The 20,434-nt window shown below is 50.9% G+C and overlaps 1 protein-coding gene across 1 annotated transcript in view; it reads left to right on the top strand.

The window, feature by feature from the left end:
- SLC2A9 (solute carrier family 2 member 9) overlaps positions 1-20,434 on the top strand; it is a 155,350-nt gene that overhangs the window by 95,241 nt on the left and 39,675 nt on the right. Inside the window, exons 8-10 of the mRNA XM_047799519.1 lie at positions 5,420-5,530; positions 14,677-14,778; positions 17,997-18,072. Coding sequence (XP_047655475.1) covers positions 5,420-5,530; positions 14,677-14,778; positions 17,997-18,072 — 289 coding nt within the window. The remainder of the gene's footprint in view (positions 1-5,419; positions 5,531-14,676; positions 14,779-17,996; positions 18,073-20,434) is intronic.

Genomic DNA, 20,434 nt, shown 5'->3' with positions numbered 1-20,434 from the left:
AAGGGAGGCGAGACTGGGGAGCGGGTGCTGGAGAGACAGGAAAGCCTGAGATAAGTTTGTAGCAAAACACGACATCAGCCCCCTTGGCCGGCCGGGAACCATGTGAAGAGCCGTCTCATTTGTCTGAGCATCATTAGGAATTCCGAAGCCCAAATCATATTCGGCACAAAACTTCTAGTCTCAAGTTCAGAAGCATTGTAAACAGCTTTCTCTTTGAAGTCCCTTCCCAAATACCTTCCTAACTCAACTTAGAAGAATTAAACGTCTGTTACTTTGATAACCGTGACTACCTCACCGAAAGAACTTGCTCTGTCCCCGTGGATGGAGAGAAAAAAGCTAAAATGGGGACCCTCCATGAGACACCCCAGTGTGTGATCAAGAGCGGAAGTGTGTTCAGCTCCTGGTATTGAACTTGCGAGTTAGGGGGCCAGTTGGCTGTAAGTGCTCTGTGCCTCAGTTTTCCCAGCTGTAACGTGAATGAAAGGATGCTTATCAAGCCCCCTGCACGGGGCTGGTGCATAGGTGGTGCTCGGTAATCTTAGCTATGATTTTGTTTTGAGAGCCCCGCCCAGAGGACACCGGCTGCTGGATTCCAGCCCACCTGCTCCGACCTCCCAGCTGCATAACCTGGGCTACTGCCGGTGCGCAGAGACCTCCACCCCCAGGCATGCCCACAACTGTCCGCCTTCCCCGGGAGCAGTGGCATCTCCAGAGAGAGATGCAGACCCTCCAGAACGATACCCACTAGTTGTTCTGCATCACTTAGAGAAAAGACGCCTTACTTCATCATTTTAAAAACTTTCACGACACCCCTGAAAGACAGAGTATGACTGATGACGTCCTTTCAGAGAATGGAGATTCAGAGACGTGAGATCATTTGCCTCCAGACCCACAGGGCACAGGAGGCAGCGCTGGAGTTGAAATCCAGCTTTGGGGCCGCCCAGAATTGCCACTCCTTCCACCCCATCACCTACGTCAGTGGGCAGAGACTGTCAGGCAGCCAGAAAAAGCGTGATTGTGTCAGTCAACACCAATCACGACGGTCCATGGGAGGGTCCACTGAGGGTCACGCGCCAAACTCGCGCTGGTGCATCCGTGTTGCACGATGCCCTCAGTCTGCCAGATCCAATGAACCTCAGTGAGAGCAGAGACAGTTACCTTCCTGCTCTGTAAGGTGAGGACAGGGAGACAGCTTTCCGCGCCCGCAGAACGAGACCGGCAGCTTGTTGATGTGCAGGTCTTCCCCCTGGAGACCGGCTCAGCCCGGCTGGTCCTCCCTGCAGGCCCTGGATGGGGAGAGGGTCCGAAGGGCTGATTTCTGCCCATGATGCAGAAACACAGTAAGAATAAGATGACTGGAGAGCCACTTATGACTGTGCCCATGAGCGTGTAATGCTATGCTCGCTGACTCCTGACTAATGCTTAAACCCATCAGGGATGCCCGAGGCGGTGTTGCTACGAGGGCAGTGGGAAGCAGGGAAGAAAGCGGGTTGGAAGGGGTGGAAGGAGCCAAGAAGGAGCATCCCTTGGGAGATCAATCAGAGCCCAGCCTCCACAGGACACACGTATCCCATGGAATCAGAGACCGGAAGCCTCTGACATGAGCAGGTCAGGGTGTGAGGTTCAGAGCTGACTGAGGCTGAGACTAACACAAATGTCAGATCCCCCTTTGCAGCAGGGCAGCTGGGAGTGGGAAGGGCCCAGAGAGACTCCTGACTGTTGAAAATCCATGAATTTGGGTGAAGATTATCAAAAGCAGTTAAACTCTTCTGACCCTGCCCTGAACATGTGCTGGGAATGCAGTTACCTGCAGCAGGAGGAGGGATCATGTAAGCACATCCAGGGATGGCTGAGGCTTTGGGGAGTAACTGCAGCATCTGTCACAGCCCTAGGAGCCTTAGGAAGTAAAGAATTTATCACTAGCCACTTCTTTTCTTTTTTTTTTTCCCGTCTTTTTAGGGCCACACCCATGGCATATGGAGGTTCCCAGGCTAAGGGTCGAATCAGAGCTGTGGCTGCCAGCCTACACCACAACCACAGCAATGCCAGATCCAAGCCACGTCTACGACCTACACCACAGCTTACCTGCGTCCTCATGGATGCTAGTCAGATTCATTTCTGCTGAGCCCCAATGGGAACTCCACAAGCCACTTCTGTGCGCTCTGGGTGTGACAGCAAAGATGGAGCCTAAAATTCTGCTTTATCAGCTCACTCAAGTGAGAGGCAGACACAAGCAGGAGAACCTTTGTTCTATATGAACATTAAAACCCATTTCTGCCACCAGAGGCATCTGTGCCCACCAGCTCGGAGAAATATGTGCATTAGTTTTTACCAGAGTCTCTAGGTGTGCCTATAACTTTGAAGAATCACTGGTTCATTAAAAAATAAACTGTCGGGAGTTCCCACTGTGGCTCAGCATGTTAAGAACCCTACTAGTATCCGTGAGGATGCAGGCCTCGCTCAGTGGGGTAAGGATCTGGTGTTACCACCAGCTGTCACAGAGGCAGCTCGGATCCCGCGTTACTGTTGCTATGATGCAGTCCGGCAGCTGCAGCTCTGATTCATCCCTTAGCCTGGGAACTTCTATATGCCGCAGGTGTGCCCCCACCCCCGCAAAAAAAAAAAAAAAAATTCTGCCACCAGATGCATCAGCGCCCACATGCTCAGAGAAATTTGTGCAGTCGTTTTTACTGGACTCTCTCAGTGTGCCTATAACTTCATCAGGAATTACTGACTCACTACAAAATAAACTGTCAACTGAAAAAAAAAAAAAAAGAAAAAAAGCACAACATGAGAGCCGTGCGTTCAGGTTTATTAGGGGCTTACTAGGACGATAGCCCAGGAGACAGCATCTCGGAGAGCTCGGAGGACCTGCCCTGAGAGGCGGTATATATGATTGTGATGAAAGGGTACATGCAGTTGTTTTGGCAGAGGCTTGCTGCTGGCCATGAGAAGCAGGTGTCTCTGTTAATGATTTTAGTGCTTTTCTAGGTATGAGAAGAGGTAATCATTGGGTTCATAAAATCTTCTCCTGAAAACATGTAATTCTCCGGAGGCTTGTTCTGCCCGTTTCTCCCGGAGCACAGAGCGTCTCCTTCGTGACCGCCACCCCGAGCTCCTCTCCCAGGCTGCTGAAGGGCAGTGGCTGCCGTGGCTCCTGGCCTCATCCTGGTACAGCTGGATGGTGAGCCACATCCTGCAGTTGCCAAAACCATCTGCAGATGTGAGTAGGTCCGGCCTTATATCTTCTCCTCCAAGGCTTGACAAAATGTTGCCACGCAAATGCTGGTGAAAAGGCAGATCTGTAGAAACAAGAGCTTTCTGTAGAAACAAAGACCCAAATGCAGAGAGCATGCCTATGGTCCCGCCCAGCTCGTTACAAGCCATAAGCTCTACTGCTTCTGCTTGATGATGATCAGTTTATAGACATTTCCAAGGCAGCAGGTTTCCTTGTCAGATTTCACATATCGAGATGGCACCGGAGTTCCCGTCGTGGCTCAGTGGTTAACGAACCCAACTAGCATCCATGAAGATGAGGGATTCGATCCCTGGCCTCGCTCTGTGGGTTAAGGATCTGGTGTTGCTGTGAGCTGTGGTGTAGGTCACAGACAGGGCTCAGCTCTGGCATTGCTGTGGCTGTGGAGTAGGCTGACAGCTGCAGTTCAGATTGGACCCCTACCTTGGGAACCTGCATATGGTGCAGGTGCAGCCCTAAAAAGACAAAAAGCGCCCCCCCTCAAAAAAAAAGATTGCATGTTTTTTTTCTTCCTTTCTTTTGGTCTTTTTGTCTTTTTAGGGCTGCATCTGTGGCATATGGAGGTTCCCAGGCTACAGGTCTAATCAGAGCTGTTGCTGCTGGCCTATGCCAGAGCCACAATAATGACAGATCTGAGCCATGTCTGCAACCTACATCATGGCTCATGGCAATGCTGGATCCTTAACCCACTGGGCGAGGCCAGGGATCGAACCTGCGTCCTCATGGATCTAGTCAGGTTCATTTCCACTGAGCCACGATAGGAACTCCTGCATGGATTTCTTATTATTTAGCAAACTCTTGTTTTTCAAGGAAATGGCTGGATTGGGAGAACACAAATAACTTGCGTCCGGACTAAAACTTTAAACAGTGAACAGTGGCAGTCCTTCCCCCGTTCCTGACAGCTCCCAGGAAAGGCACAGTTATCCTCTCTTGACCAAGGAGGAGAAAGAATCTCACCAGGGTAGAGTGAATTGCCTGAGGTCACACAGGTAGTTCCAGATGGAGTCGGGTCTTCGAACTTCAAAACAGTGATTGTCTGATGCCTTGTAGGTATCTGTCAGGGTTAGGTTTGTCCTCGTGTGGCAGAAACCTCAACAAAAGTTGTCTTCTCTCGCACATGAAGGAAATTAGAAGGGCGCCCCCGGACCACACACCCTGGTTTGCACAGACAGTCTCAATTTATGCCTGTTATCCTGGAATAATTAGTAACACTCTCAAAAGTGCCCAGGGTTTGAGAGTTCCCATCGTGGCTCAGTGGAAACAAATCCAACTAGGAACCATGAGGTTTCGGGTTCGATCCCTGGCTTTGCTCAGTGGGTTAAGGATTCGGCGTTACCGTGAGCTGTGGTGTGGGTCAAAGATACAGCTCGGATCTGGTGTTGCTGTGGCTGTGGCATAGGCCAGCAGCAACAGCTCCGATTAGACCCCTAGCCTTGGAACCTCTATATGCCACAGGTGTGGCCCTAAAAGGACAAAAGACAAAAAAAAAAAAAGTGCCCAGGTTTGGATAATAAATTGTAGAGTCACTCTAGTAAGTAAGGACACAGACAGCTTCTAACTTCCTGCTCCAGCACCTGAGCAGGTGGCTTCCATCCCATAGGGTTCTCAGTAGAATCATGCAGCTCTCAGGAGCTTCACTCACACCGTACCCATTAAAGATTGATTACAATTTTCCAGTGGCTGATGGTAAAGTATTTTGTGGATCAGAGACTGTTTCTAATTCTCACAAAGTTACCATGAGGACTAAAAGCAGTGTGGTCCTGAGGTCACCTCATGTCCCAAGAGGGCTTCTGAAGCTCCAGCCATTACATTCACCATCCTGACAGCAGAAAGGAGGAGGGACAAAAATGGGATCACACCTCCTGGATGAAAACCTTTTAAGGAGAATGCCTAGAAGCCCCACCAACATTTCTGTTCATATTTCATTGCCACACTTAGCGGAGCATATGCTGCTCCCAGCAAGGAAGGTATTCTGCTAGTGATGGAGACGGGGAAACGTGGGAGAAGGGAGAGAGGAAGTGGTCGGCCACCCCACATAGCTCCACCTTGTACCTCTGGATTTAGCACTGAATCTCAGACACCCTCTTGGACCTGAATTTTTAATTCAGGAAACAGATGCCTCCCACTGACCCCCTTGCCTTCTTTTTCTTTCCTGCTTTGCAGATTTGGTTCTATACCAACAGTATCTTTGAAGAAGCCGGAATCACTCCGGAAAAGATCCCATACTTCACCTTGAGCACAGGGGGCATCGAGATTCTGGCTGCCCTCTTCTCTGTAAGTAACCTGGGGTCATTCCTGAGAGCGTCAGGGTGGGTTCAACAGCACTGCAGGGACCCCCAGGTAACAAACTGGCAGGCCTTTAAAGGAAGGTATGTGAATCTTAGAGATTTATCAGGCAGTTGATCACTGACGTTTCACTCACCTAGAGAATATTCTTATACACATTTGTTTCCCTGCTGTCTTATTTTTATTCGTTTATTTATTTTCTTTTTAGGACTGCACCTGCAGCATATGGAAGTTCCCAGGCTAGGAGTCGAATTGGAACTGCAACTGCCGGACCTCGCCACCGCCACAACACTGAATCTGAGCTGTGTCTGTGACTATACTGCAGCTTGCAGCAACACCAGATCCTTAACCCACTGAGTGAGGCCAGGGATCGAATCTGCATCCTTATGGATACTCTTGCAGTTCCTGAGCCACAACAGGCACTCTGAACTACCCTGTTGTCTTATTTTTAATAAATAGCACCTAGAGTTCCAGGGTGGCCCCGTGGGATAAGGATCTGGTGTTGACACTGCTATGGCTCGAGGTGCTGCTCTGGTGTGGTTCAATCCCCAGCTCAGGAACTTCCACATGCCATGGGCACAGTCAAAAGAAAGAAGCAGTTCCTTTCTGTGAACTCTCACCTAGTCCCAAATGACACATTGCAATGAGCACCCTGTGGAGAGGACCCTAAGAGTCCAGATCAGAGTCCATGGGAGACTAAGTCCTGTTGCAGTGACTTTCAAACCATCAGTTGTCATCACCACCCCAAACATACAGGAGTTTGCAAGGCAAAGAAAAGGAGAAAGGACACTCCAGTCCATCGAGAGGGTTGCTTTAAAAAGAAGCAACAATGGGAGTTCCCGTCATGGCTCAGTGGTTAACGAATCCGACTAGGAACCATGAGGTTGAGGGTTTGATCCCTGGCCTTGCTCAGTGGATTAAGGAACCGGCGTTGCCGTGAGCTGTGGTGTAGGTTGCAGATGCGGCTCGGATCCCGCGTTGCTGTGGCTCTGGCGTAGGCCGGCAGCTACAGCTCCGATTAGACCCCTAGCCTGGGAACCTCCATATGCCACGGGAGCGGCCCAAGAAATGGCAAAAAGACAAAAAAAAAAAAAAAAGAAGCAACAATGCCCCAATGAGGAAAGTCAGAGAGCCCATCACTCCTTCCCAACCTCCAATGTGTAAAATAAACACAGAGGGGGAATAAAACATTAGGAAATTCCAGAATCTAGCAGAAATTGCTGAGGTTTTGCAATCAAACTTGAATCAGATTTGAATCCTGGCTCTGGACTTCTTGACTGTGTGATGTTGGGCAATGCACTCAGCCTCTCTGATCTTCATTCCCCCCTTTTGAGCTGTTCCTGTCTCTTCTACCTTGACCTTGATAGAGTAGCTAATTTATTTCCACTCTTGCTTACTGATTTGCACTGACAAGACTGATGCCACTGTGAACAGGCAGAGAGCTCCAGCTGTATTTCTGAGGCATTTTTGAAAGAACGCTTTACTTTGCGCCTTCCTCTAAATGAAGTATCTGTCCTAACAAGATGCTTTTTAAAACGGATGTCGGAGTTCCCATCATGGCTCAGTGGAAATGAATCCACCCAGGAACCATGAGGTTGCAGGTTCAATCCCTGGCCTTGCTCAGTGGGTTAAGGATCCGGCGTTGCCAGGAGCTGTGGTGTAGGTTGCAGATGCAGCTCGGATCCCACATTGCTGTGGCTGTGGTGTAGGCTGGCAGCTACAGCTCTGATTGGACCCCTAGCCTGAGAACCTCCATATGCCGTGGGTGCGGCCCTAAAAAGACAAAAGACAAAAAAACAAAACAAAACAAAAAAACAGATATCGGAAAAGCATCCAGACCTGATGTTGCAGCCTCTTCTTCCACTCACAGTCTTTTATTAGAGGGAAAATATCTTGATGGTTCACAATCTGGAAGTTCCTCAAAATTCTGGTCTTAACTTACAGACGCTGCCCAATTGTTACCCTTCATTTTTACATCCATCAGCAGGAAAGTACAGTCTGGAATGAAAGTGATGGGAAAATGACAGGCTTTGTTTTTTGCGTTTTCCTTTTTTGTTATAAGAAATCAACATGAGCTCATTAGGGGAAATTCATAAACTGCAGAAATTAGAAGCAAAGTAGAAATCACCCATGATCCCACCACTCACAAACCTTTGGCAAAATCTCCCCAAGTGTTTTCTAAACATCAATGGCTGTTTTAATCTTACTCAGTGTAATCCTATCTGTAGACTAATTTTAACTCGGCTTTTACCCATAAACTTATGACAGAGTGGGAGTTCCTGTGGTGACGGGTTAGGAACCAGACACAGTGTCCATGAGGATGTGGATTCGATCCCTGGCCCCACTCAGTGGGTTAAGTAGCCGTGTTGCTGTGAGCTGTGGTGTAGGCTGGCAGTTGCAGCTCCGATTCAACCCCTAGCCTGGGAACATCCATATGCTGCAGGGGCGACCCTAAAAAAGGAAAAAAAAAACCTTATGTAGGAATGATTTCTATTGAAGTCTAACGTATATGCAGAAAAGTATGTAGATCGCCGCCCCCTCTGAATTAACACTGGATGTGAAAGCTGTGTGATTCTTTAAAAACTGGCTTTGTCGGTTGCCAAGGGGGGAGGGGGAGGGAGTGGGATGGATGGAAAGTTTGGGGTTAATAGATGCAAACCATTCCATTTAGAATGGATAAGCAATGAGGTCCTGCAGCACAGCACAGGGAACCATATCTGATCACTTGTGATGGAACATGATGGAAGATAATGTGAGAAAAAGAATATATATATATGTATATTCATTCGGGTCATTTTGCTGTACAGCAGAAATTGACAGAACACTGTAAATCAACTATAATAAAAAAAAATTTGAACGTGCCCATCGTGGTACCACAGAAACGAATCTGACTAGGGTCCATGAGGACACGGGGTCAATCCCCGGCCTCGCTCAGTGGGTTAAGGATCCGGCGTTGCCCTGAGCAGCTACAGCTCTGATTCGACCCCTAGCCTGGGAACTTCCATAGGCCATGAGTGTGGCCCTAAAAAGCAAAAACAAAACAAAACAAAACAAACAAAAAACCCTGGCTGTGCAGCAGTCGCCTTAACCGCCTTAAGCGTTGTGTGCGGGGCTGAGTTGTTGAGTCTCCCTTCTCGGAGGCTGGATGGCTGGGCCGCGCTGCCTGGAATCTGATCCCAGCTCCATCCCTTTGGAGCTGCATCACCCCAGTAAGTTTTGCAAGAGCTCCGTGACTCGCTTCCTCGTTTCTGTAAGGACCCTGTCCCTGCCTCACAGGGATGGCATGAGGCTCAAACAGGTGGTGCACATTCAGTGATGCCAGCAGTGCCTGGGACATGATATGACTTGGTGAGTGGTCACTGTTCTCGTTCTATTTAGGTAGGTTCCCATTATTTATTGTTTCATTATTTTTTTATTAAAATACAGTTGATATTTAGCGTTGTGCCAATTTCTGCTGCACAGCAAAGTGACCCCGGCACACACATATATATGTTCTTTTTCTCATACTATTTTCCATCACGCTCTATCCCAGGAGACAGAGGGCTGTGCCATGACGGGAACTCCGACAAGACCTATTTTAGACTCGGGGCCTCCAGAACTGTGAGAGAATAAATATGTGCTTCTTTAAGCCACAAAGTTTGTGGTAACTTGTTAGAGCAGTCCAGGAAACCATTGCACCACCTGACAAAATCTGTCATGGAAACAAAACTCAAAGTGTATGAAGGGCCACTGGGCTGTCCCGACAGAGTCACAGGGGTCCATTGCCACTTCCAACGCTGTCTTTACCTTGAAATATGTGTCTGCTCTTTCATGCAGCCCTGTGAGGTAATTGCCTGTCAAAAAGGACTTGCCGAGGTGTTTTTTTGTTGTTGTTGTTGTTGTTGTTGTTTTCTTTTCTTACTGAGATTTTGACGATCTATTTTTTTTTTTTTTGTCTTTGCTAGGGCGGCTCCCACAGCATATGGAGGTTCCCAGTCCAGGGGTCCAATCGGAGCTGTAGCTACCAGCCTACGCCAGAGCCACAGCAACGCAGGATCCGAGCCCCATCTGCAACCTACACCACAGCTCATGGCAACGCCGGATCCTTAACCCACTGAGCAAGGCCAGGGATCGAACCTGCAACCTCATGGTTCCTAGTCGGATTCGTTAACCACCGAGCCACAGCGGGACTCCTTGACAATCTATTAAAATGGCTTTGGCCCTAATTAAATTGAGGAAGACATTTTGGCTCATTTGGTCTGGGATTAATTTTGGCTCCTGCCTCTGCCATCAGCTTGGACAGCTGTAAATAATTGTCATCTTGCAGAAAGAGCTGGTTTTCCAAACGGATGTTCTTGGTGCAGCATTAACTCTGATGAGCCACCATCCATGGAGTGTCACTCCGGCCACAGGAGCCTTAGGTTCCACTGCCACATGGAGTGGCCACCTGGGGAACATGAGGCTCATTCTGGTAAGAAGCAGGGACACTGTGCTTTTTTACCTCAGAGGAAATGGAACTCACATAAGTCACTCTTGTTGCTGAAACTCTGTGCACCATGGCCCAATTGAAGGAGGAGAGTAGAATAGCTTTTTCTTCTTCTTTTTTTTTTTAGGGCTGCACCTGCAGCATATGACAGTTCCCAGGCTAGGGGTCAAATTGGAGCGCAGCTGCCCGTCTATGCCACAGCCATAGCAAGGTTGGATCTGAGCTGCACCCATCCAGCACCTACACATATCTTGTGGCAATGCCGGATCCTTAACCCACTGAGCAAGGCCAGGGGTTGAACCTGCATCCTCACGGATACCAGTCGGCTTCATTTCCACTCAATCACAAGAAGAACTCGAAGATAGAATAGCTTTATTGTTTTGCCAGGCAAAGGGGGAGGCAGCAGCCTCATGCCTCAAACACTGTGCCCTCACTGAGAGAATTTGGAGAGTTTTATAGTCACGGTTCGAGGGCAGGTTGCTGATAAGGATCAGGGTGTGTGCGGGGCCTACATTTCTTTAATCTGGCCTCAGGGGGCCTCTTGATGAACTTCTGTGGTTCCCGGGGTTACCACGATGTGACCTCTCTGGACCAAAGAATGCTTCGTCAGGTAGCTAACATCTTCCCTTTGTGGGGGTTTAGGCTCCAAGATAGTGCTATGTGTACCCCTTGAGACAGAACCAGGATCTGCTCCCAGGCTGCACTATTGTTTCTTGATTTCTCCTCCCCAGTCTCCGCATCCCCTCCCTTCCCTGAGGAGCCACTGTTTAAACTTGCTTTGGAAGTTTTGGGGACTCAAGGAAGGTCATGGAGGCGGAAGCCTATCCCCTACAGACCGGAAATGGGCACCCAGAAGGGCTTGTGCCCAGAAGCCCCCAGGGTCAGTAAGGTTTTGCAGGTGTCAGGAAGGGACTGTGCCGGGGAACCGAAGTCAAACAAAAAACCTACTGGTTTCTGTCGTGGTCTGTGAATGTGGGTCAGAAGAATTTCCAGCCTAGTGAGGTGAAGGAGAAGGGTAAGTTTCCTGAGATGAGATTCGGGTGCCTTCCCGATGACCGGGGAGACCCGACGAGGAGCATCTGTTTGTTTGGCCCAGGGAGGGAGGAGAGGCTTTGCGGTGGTACACCTGCTGACCTGCTGATTGGTGGGGAAGAGGGGCCTTAGGATACACTTGCTGGTTGGTTGGGGGCTGGTTGGGGTTTAGGAGCAGGGTGAGGAATGGGCCGCCTGCCTTTCCCAGTAGGGGTAGGAAGGAGTAGGCGGGGTCGCCCAAGGTGGGGGGCGGGGCATGACAGTGAGATGGGTGGGGCGATGATGAGGGCCTGGTGATTCTCGTCTTGGCCAGAGGCTTTGGGTTCTGTCTCTTTGAAGAGATCTTGAAGTCCCACACTGCGTTTACATCATCCTCCTGCGTCTACATCATCCTCCTGCGTCTACATCATCCTCCTGCGTTTACATCATCCTCCTGCGTCTACATCATCCTCCTGCGTCTACATCATCCTCCGAGAAGCGCTTGCGTAATCTGTTGCCTTGGGGAAATGTCTGCCTGGGGATTGAGGACTCTCTTGATTCCGAAGCCTCTTCGTCAGGGAAAGGGGGTTCAAGGGGAGCAAGGAAGGGGGATGCAGCGTCAGGGCCCTGTGTCCCCAAGCAGACAGGAGTCCATTTCCCCGCAGTCCCCACTCCTGACCCTGATAAAACCTTTCATCAATTGGTTCCATACTGAGTTCAGCCAAGGACGCATCCTGCAGCCCACCCCGTGGCTCCCAGGATGTGTGCTTAATGCTTTATTTCCCACTAAGCATCTTCTGATTTCCTCCCCATCTCTCCAGAAACTACCTTGGGCCCCTCTGTATCTGGGCTGCCCCACAGCTTCCCCCAGGACGGGGGCTGGGCATTGATCCCAAGTCAGCCAGCCACTCTCTTTCTCAACACTTTTCTTTAAGAGCTTAATTTTTTTTCCATCTGCCCAAAGCTGAGAATGGCTTAAATTATGGCATAAACCTCTTAAGATCTTTCTTTTCTTTAGAGGGCCAGGAGGGTGGGGTGTATTCCCCTTAGAAGCTGCAGAAGCTCTGGCCTGAAGCCATTTCTACAGTGACCTGAGAGAAAGAAGTCCCCCCAGGACTAGAAAACCTGGAGAAGCCAGTCTGTTGGCAGACTTTCCCGCAACTCCAGTGGGTCCTGACCCATGTCTGATTTGGCACCTTGGTTGAAATGTGTCAAGGAATTCCTGTCGTGGCTCAGTGGTAATGAACCTGACTAACATCTATGAGGAGGCAGGTTTGATCCCTGGCCTCGCTCAGTGGGTTAAGGATCCGGGGTTGCCGTGAGCTGTAGCACTGGTCGCAGACACGGCTCGGAACCCCTAGCCTGGGAACCTCCATATGCCGAGGGTGCGGCCCTAAAAAGATAAAAGAAAAGAAACGTCTCAAGACCATTGTAATTTCTTCTATTTAGGGTTCACAGACCATCCTGAAATATTAAAACTCACTTAAAACATTACTTTTTTACATTTCTCATAACTTTGGCCCAAACAGGTTTACAGGTCTCACACACGTTCATCTTTTAAATAGACATTTCCAAACCAAGTTTATGTTTCAGTGAATTCTTTTTTGCTTTTTGCTTTTTAGGGCTGCCCTTGCAGCATAGGGAGGTTCCCAGGCTAGGGGTCGAATTGGAGCCACAGCTGCCAGCCTACGCCACGGCCACAGCAACACCAGATCTGAGCCACATCTGCGCCACGTTGGGAACTCCTGTCTTTCTCTTTCTGACTTACTTAGTATGATAATCTCTAGGTCCATCCATGTTTCTGCAAGTGGCATTATTTCATTCCTTTTGATGGCTGAGTAATATTCCATTGTGAGATATATGTATATATACACCCCCCACACACCTATCGTCCTTATCCACTCATCTGTTGATGATCATTTAGGTGCTTCCGTGTCTTGACTTGAAAATAGAGCTGCTGTGAACATTGGGCCATATGGACCTTTTTTGAATTAGAATTTTACCTACATACACGCCCAGGCGTGGGATGGCTGGATCACATGGCAACTTTATTTTTAACTTTTTGAGGAATCTCCCTGCTGTTCTCCATAGTGGCTGTACCAACGAACAGTCCCACAGGCAGTGTAGGAAGGTAATGGAACCTACTTTATAAAGTTGTGGTGACAGTTAAATGAATTGACACGTAGAATGTTTAATGAAATGCCTGACACATAACAGTGGGTGGCAAACGTCATCAGCTGTGATCACCCAAACTAACCCGCCGTCCTCAGAAAAGGGGAGTCTTGAAAACAGAAGCACTGATTGACTTGCTGAAGGCCACAGGGCCAAGTAGAGGCTCCTGGGCCCAGACCCCAGGCCCCAATTTTTTTTTTTTTTTTCTTTTCAGGGCCGCACCCACCACACGTGGAGGTTCCCAGGCTAGGGGTTGAATCGGAGCTATAGCTGCCAGCCTACACCACAGTCAGTCATGCCAGGTCCGAGCCACGTCTGCAACCTACACCACAGCTCATGGCAACGCCGGATCCTTAACCCACTGAGCAAGGCCAGGGATCGAACCTGCGTCCTCATGGATGCTAGTCAGATTCGTTTCCACAGAGCCACGACGGGAACTCCCCGAGACCTTATCTTGACCACAAGACTTGCTCCTGCAAATCTTCTCCCCTGGCTGCTTTTGGGCCCTTGGCCGGAAGCATCTGTTCTTCAGGAGCCCACCGCAGGCACTGTGAGTTCCTGCCTCTAATCTCACAGCCTCGCTGCCCAGCCGGGATTATCATTTCACTCTCAAGTGAGGAAATGGGCTTAGAGAAGCAGGAGCTCAGCTGTCCTGGGGGCAGTGACCCTGTGGGGCAGAGCCAGGACTCGAACCCAGGTCTGCCCACATCAGGCCCCTGAGCCTCTGGACACCACCTGTGCTCTGCTCTGTTGGGCCAGGTGTCAAGGAGGCCAAGTTTAGACACAGGAGTCTGCCCTGCCTCCCTGGGTGGCAGAGGGAAAGCCTTGCGGGGGGGAAAGTCAAGGATGTTTTTTGAAACGTGTAGCTGTCAGCCAGGCTTGCTGTCCTTCCCAGCCCCTCTGGGCCCTCAGCTGGTGGCACAGTGATGCCCCCTGAGCCCCCAGTGCCCTCAGCACTGCAGGACAGCCGTCCAGGCTGGGCTCGGGGACGGCATGCCCAGGTGGCTTCTTGTCGCCTGCCCTCGCTGGAGCAGCGCATGAGGAAGAGGCAGGGACTCTAGGTTTCCCGCAACCAGACTCCTTTAGCGAGAGACCCCGAGGCTTTGGGCCAGGACGGCGACTGTTCGTCTCTGTGTTCTGGCTTCTGAACCATCATCTGAAGCTGGCGGACGGGAGGGCACAGCTCTGGCTTCACGGTCCTCGGCAGTGTCACTGGTTCCCCATGTCCAAGCCAGATCACTCGCTTGCCCAGGGCTTTCCAGCACGCAAGCCTTTGCTCCTGCTAATCCTTCTGCCTGGCAAGCTCGCTCCCTGCCTCTCTTCCTTTTTCACAAAGGTCGCTCCTCTGACTGTGGTCCTGGAGAAAGGGGCCGGGTATCTCCAGGTCACAGCTATCCTTTAACCGTGACCCCAGCAGGGTGCACAGACCGCGGTCCCCTTTGCTCCCAGAGGAAGCGTAATAACTGTGTCTCTGCCCCTGACCTAGGGCTTGGTCATTGAGCGCCTGGGCCGGAGACCCCTCCTCATCGGCGGCTTTGGGCTGATGACCCTCTTCTTTGGGACCCTCACTGCCACGCTGACGCTGCAGGTGAGGAGACATGCCCGTCATGCCCCGAGTGGGGTCAGCACAGGCGTGGCTTCGGCTTCAGTGCTCTGGGGTCCTGGGCTTGGCAAGTCCCACACAGCCTACAGACGATGCTTGTGATGCCAAGTTCCCAAGGGCGTCTCAGCTCTGAAGCTGCTGGGTGCCCTCGGGGAGGGAGGCTTAGTAATGAGTCCTTGGACCAGGGGGGAGGGAGGCTAAATAATGGGTCCTTGGACCAGGGGGGAGGGGGATGAGAGACCTGACTCGTGGTCCTGTCACTGCCACTGATGAGCTGTGCAACCTCAGGCAAGATACATCCCCTCCTGAGCCTCAGTTTGCCCATCTGTGGAAGAGAGGAGGTCGCCCTAGATGACTCCTAAGATGCCTCCTGAAGCTACCAGGTTCCAGCTCCGGGTGGCGGGCACTGCGGTATGAGGCACCTGCACAATTGTCACATCATTGCCTGTAGGGACCGGAGGGGCTCTGGAGCACACCACCTACTGGGAATCCTGGCTCCCCGCTTACTCTCCATGAGGTGACTTCCGGCAAGTCGCTTAACCTCTCTGCTCCTTGGGGCCCCACATCTAAAATGGGACCCATGTCCTATACTCAGGGGCATCTTGAGGATTAAATGAGCAAATGCACTTCGAGTACTTGGAACAGTGCCTGGAACCTAAGATTCACTCAGTGAATGAATATTTGGGGGTGGGTGGCGCTGTCACTGATCAAGTGATATTTTTCGCTTAATGGGACAGGGAAACTGAGGCATAAACCTAAATGAATGAGCTGCCCAAGGTTTCTCAGCTGGTAAATGGCAGAGCTGGGATTAGATCCCAGGATCTTGGGGTCTCCTTCTGGCCCCTGTCCTGCTCGGGTTAGCCCCATTAACTGAGTACATACTTGGTGCCTCAGACGCATCTTACTGCTCCAGGAAGCATGAAGCAATGTCACAGTGATCGTGAAAAGTTTGCATTTTTTGAAAATCCCTAAATGGAACGTTACACACGTTTGTCATCCGCCAGAGTTCTTAATGTCCCTCGTGTCTTTAGAAAAAGGCAGTATTAGCGTGCTGGTGTCTGATGGGCACTAGCGCATCATTAGGAAAGAAGGTGCCCCTGGGCACACTGACCAGGCAGGAGGCGGAAACCCCTCCCTTCGGGGCGTGTGCTGGCAGGGACCTGCCTTGTTCCAGCAGGAAGCCCCACCGGCTCCTCGGATTGACCGAGCTGGGTGCTCTGGGACAGTGTCTTTCTGCAGCGTGTGTCATATTTAGAAGGGCCACCTGGAGAGTGTGAGCCCCCTAGGCCTTGTCTCACAAGGTTGCAAAGCTCTTCCTGCTTGGCTGCCCTCATCCACTAGCTTCTCTGGCTACCTCTTGGATGCCTCTTCCTCTAGGAAGCCTTTCTTATCCCATATCTGAATGAGGTGCCCTCCTCTGTCTTTCCTGGGACTCCAGAGGCAAAGCTGCACCATCACTTATCACACAGCCTTGGCTTTCACTATTGACCCACCTCTCTCTCCCAGTGGACAATGAGTTTCTACATTACCTCCTCCCAGCCTAATGCATAGCACCCAGGAGGAATTTGGAACAGTCTGCCTCGTGGATGGATGCATCCATGATGGATGGATGGATAGATGGATGGATGGGTGAGTGGATGATGGATGGATGGGTGGATGATGGATGATGGATGGATAGATGGATGGGTGGATGAATGGGTGGATGGATGGATGGATGGATGGGTGGGTGGATGATGGATGGATGGGTGGATGGATAGATGGATGGATGGATGGGTGGATGGGCGGATGAGTGGATGGATGGGTGGATGGATAGATGGATGGATGGATGGGTGGATGGGTGGATGGATGGATGGATGGATGGATAGATGGATGGATGGATGGGTGGATGGGTGGATGGATGGATGGGTGGGTGGATGATGGATGGATGGGTGGATGAGTGAATGGATGGATGGATGGATGGGTGGATGAGTGAATGGATGGATGGGTGGATGGGTGGATGAGTCAATGGATGGATGGGTGGATGGATAGATGGATAGATGGATGGATGGGTGGATGGATGGATGAGCAGATGGATGGGTGGGTGGATGATGGATGGATGGGTGGATGAGTGAATGGATGGATGGGTGGATGGATGGATGGGTGGGTGGATGATGGATGGATAGGTGGATGGGTGGATGAGTGAATGGATGGATGGGTGGGTGGATGATGGATGGGTAGATGGATGGATGACTGGATGGATGGATGGATGAGTGGATGGATGGAGGGATGAGTGGATGGATGGATGGATGGATTATGGGTGAATTGATGAGTAGATGGATGGATGGATATATGGGTGGATGATGGATGGGTGGATGAATGAATGAATGATTCCTCAGTGCAGCAGAGAGCCATACAGTACAGAGTCTATGAGGCTCTTCCCAATGCTAGACCCACCCCCCTGCAGCAGGACTAGGCTGGAAGGGCCACCCTCTCCCCTCTCCCCTCTCCCTTCTCCCACTGCCCTGTGTGCCCTTGTCCATGGGGAGCTCCCTCCTGGAACACCTCCCTTTCCTTTTCCTCTTGGCTGATTTTAACTCAGCCTTCAAAGGTGAGAGCAGATGCCTCCCCCCCGAGTCTCTCTAGACTGTTTTCAGGTGCCCTGGCACCTCCACACATGTCCCAGCACTGGTGACACCACGTTCTAATCATCAACCATCCAGTCTGCTAGAGCAGAAGCAACTTCCCAAACATCTTCCTCCACCCAGCATGAGGCCACCCCCACCCACCAGACAAGTGACAGCCCCTCCAAGCATATTTAATAGCATGCATTAACTCATCTCATACCTTGTCAATAGGGCAGGAGGAGAAATACAGTGTTTTACATGATGATGGAAAAATTTTGTATGTGATAATGCCTATAAAAATTTCTCATATTGCGCGCTTCAGACTAGACTCTCAATCAATGTTAATTACTGATTTACCACCTACTGTATGCCGAGGCTATGCTAAACTCTTCACAGGCCATCTCATTTCACTCTCAATTCTGTAAAATAGACAGATGGGATGGCTTCAGGGTTATCATTATCCCTACTTTGTGGCCACTGAAACCAGGGCTCAGAGATGTGACGGTCACCCAGATGGGTTGAGGAGGAGCTGGGGTAGGAACCTAGGTGCTCCCTGCATGGCTGCCTCATCTCCTGTCCTCACCGGCTGCTCTCTCACAGGACCACGCCCCCTGGATTCCTTACCTGAGCATCCTGTGCATTCTGGCCATCATCGCCGCCTTCTGCAGTGGACCAGGTAAGGTGGCCCCCTTCCTCACTGGCCAGCCCAGGAACTCACCTGGGGGGAGCTCACTGTCTAGGGGCGGGTAAAGCCCACTGGGAGTGGAGGGGAGAGTCCCCATCTATTCAAATGCAGTGGCTGCCTTGGTTTCCATCCAACTCAAAGATGCATAGACGAGGGAGTTCCCATTGTGGTTCATCAGGTTATAAACCCAACTAATAACCAAGAGGATGCGGGTTCGATCCCCAGTCTCGCTCAGTGGGTTAAGGATCCGGTGTTGCTGTAAGCTGCAGTGTAGGCAGCACGAATCTGGCATTGCTATGGTTTAGACAAAAGCATTGTAGACATGGCTCGGATCTGGCGTTGCTATGGCTGAGATGTAGGCCTGAGGCTACAGCTCTGATTTGACCCCTAGCCTGGAAACTTCCATATGCCGCAGGTGCAGCCCTAAAAAGCAGAAAAAAAAAATGCATGATGGAACATATAGCACAGACCGCAACCTAGCCACCATCAACAGCTGAAAAAGATGTGAGCCAGAGACACTAGCTTGAGATAAATCAAAGAGACCGAAGTTACAGTCTGTGCCCACAGAGAAGCTACAGTTTGGTATGGAAGATACAATAATAATAATAGCATCTAAGATTTATCGATCACTGATTACGTGCTCCATTTGGCCAGGCACTTAATGTGTTTTGACTTATTCAAGGCTAGAGACAGCTCTAGAGAAGGCAGAGCTGGGGAGCTCCTTGCATAGATGGAGCAGTGATGGCATTGCTAACCCCAGCCCCCCAACCACCTTACACTGAACCTGCATGACCGTGGAGTCTGGAGTCTTCTGAGCCTCAGTTTACCCAGGACCCCCTTCCAGCCCAAGCTCTGTCATTTCCCCAGTGGGCAAGTCCTCTGCTCTCCCAGAGCTTCAGTTTCTTCATCTATCAAATGGGCAGGATGGATGAAGCTGAGGGCCCTGCAGCCCTGGCTCGGGCCCCACAGGGGCTGCGTTGGACCGGGAAGCCCACGGTGGGGTCGGGGAGGTGATTCAGGGCAGGTCTGGACAGGCCTCTCAGGAGGTGCTGCTGGGGTTCTTCTTTGTTTTGGTTTCTGCATTGATAAAAACCACACTAAGTTTCTATCAGAACAAACGGAGCCAAATTTCTTTCTCCCTTTGCACTGCTGATTTTCATGGGCCATCGTGTTCCATGTCCTGTCACATTTGTCCCCACCTGGAACAACAGAAGGTTGTAAGGAGTTGATGGGATGGGCCATGGAGTGACTAGGGGAGGGCATCAGGCACGCATATGTGTGTGCACACGCATCCAGGTGCGCAGATGCTCGCACATGCACACGCACACACACTCACACTCACATGCTGTCCTGCAATGATGAGATGGCTGGAGGAAGAAGGGGCGCCTTGCAGGGGGCAGCCAGTGACCGGAGGACCAGTGAGGAGCCCATGTTGCAGTTAGAGAAGAGTCGGGAAGGGAATGAGTCCAATCCCACGGGGCCTCCACTCCCCCCGCTCCACAGGCAGCGTTCATGCCCAGGCCCTGGATGTGGGCAGCTGGTGGCCCCGTGCAAGGCCTGGGAACACTAAGGACCAAACCCAGGACTTATCGGCCAGCGTGGCCATGTCACTTGGGATGTCACCTGCCCAGTGAGGCCTGTCCTACCGCTTAATTTAAAATCACACACATACACACACACATGCTCACATACGTACACACACACACCCGTATACACACGCATAAGTAAACACACACACACAGATACACATATGTACGCATGTGTGCACACACGTACACACATGTGCACACATATCCTTGATCACATCACCCAAGTTTACTCCCTTCCCAGCATCTTTCGCTGGCTCCTCTGTTCACTGTGTCCTCATCTGTTCAGTACAGGGATTGGCAAACTTTTTCTGTAAGGGTCCAGATGGTAAATATTCTGCAAGCCATGCAGCCTCCGTGGCCTCTGGGCAGCCTGGCAGCGGCAGTGCCACTGCAGCCCCAAACAGCACGTAAGTGAAGGACAGCACAGCCGGGTTCTACTGAAACTGTACTCTCGGAGCGCCCGCCGTGGCTCAGTGGTTACGAACCTGACTAGTATCCATGATGATGCGAGTTCGACCCCTGGCCTCACTCAGTGGGTTAATGATCCGGCATTGTCATGAGCTATGGTGCAGGTCACACACTCGACTCAGTTCCCACGTCGCTGTGGCTGTGGCGTGGGTCGGCAGTTGCAACTCCAATTAGACCCCTAGCCTGGAAATTTCCATATGCTGCAGATGTGGCCCTAAAAAGAAAAAAACTGTACTCATGAGAGCAGGTGGCAGGCTGGACCGGCCTGTGGGCTGTCGTCTGCTGATGCCTGGTTT

Source organism: Phacochoerus africanus, chromosome 10 (genome assembly GCF_016906955.1).
Source record: "Phacochoerus africanus isolate WHEZ1 chromosome 10, ROS_Pafr_v1, whole genome shotgun sequence".
In the NCBI taxonomy this organism is placed as follows: domain Eukaryota; kingdom Metazoa; phylum Chordata; class Mammalia; order Artiodactyla; family Suidae; genus Phacochoerus; species Phacochoerus africanus.
This window is presented reverse-complemented; position numbering and strand designations above follow the sequence as displayed.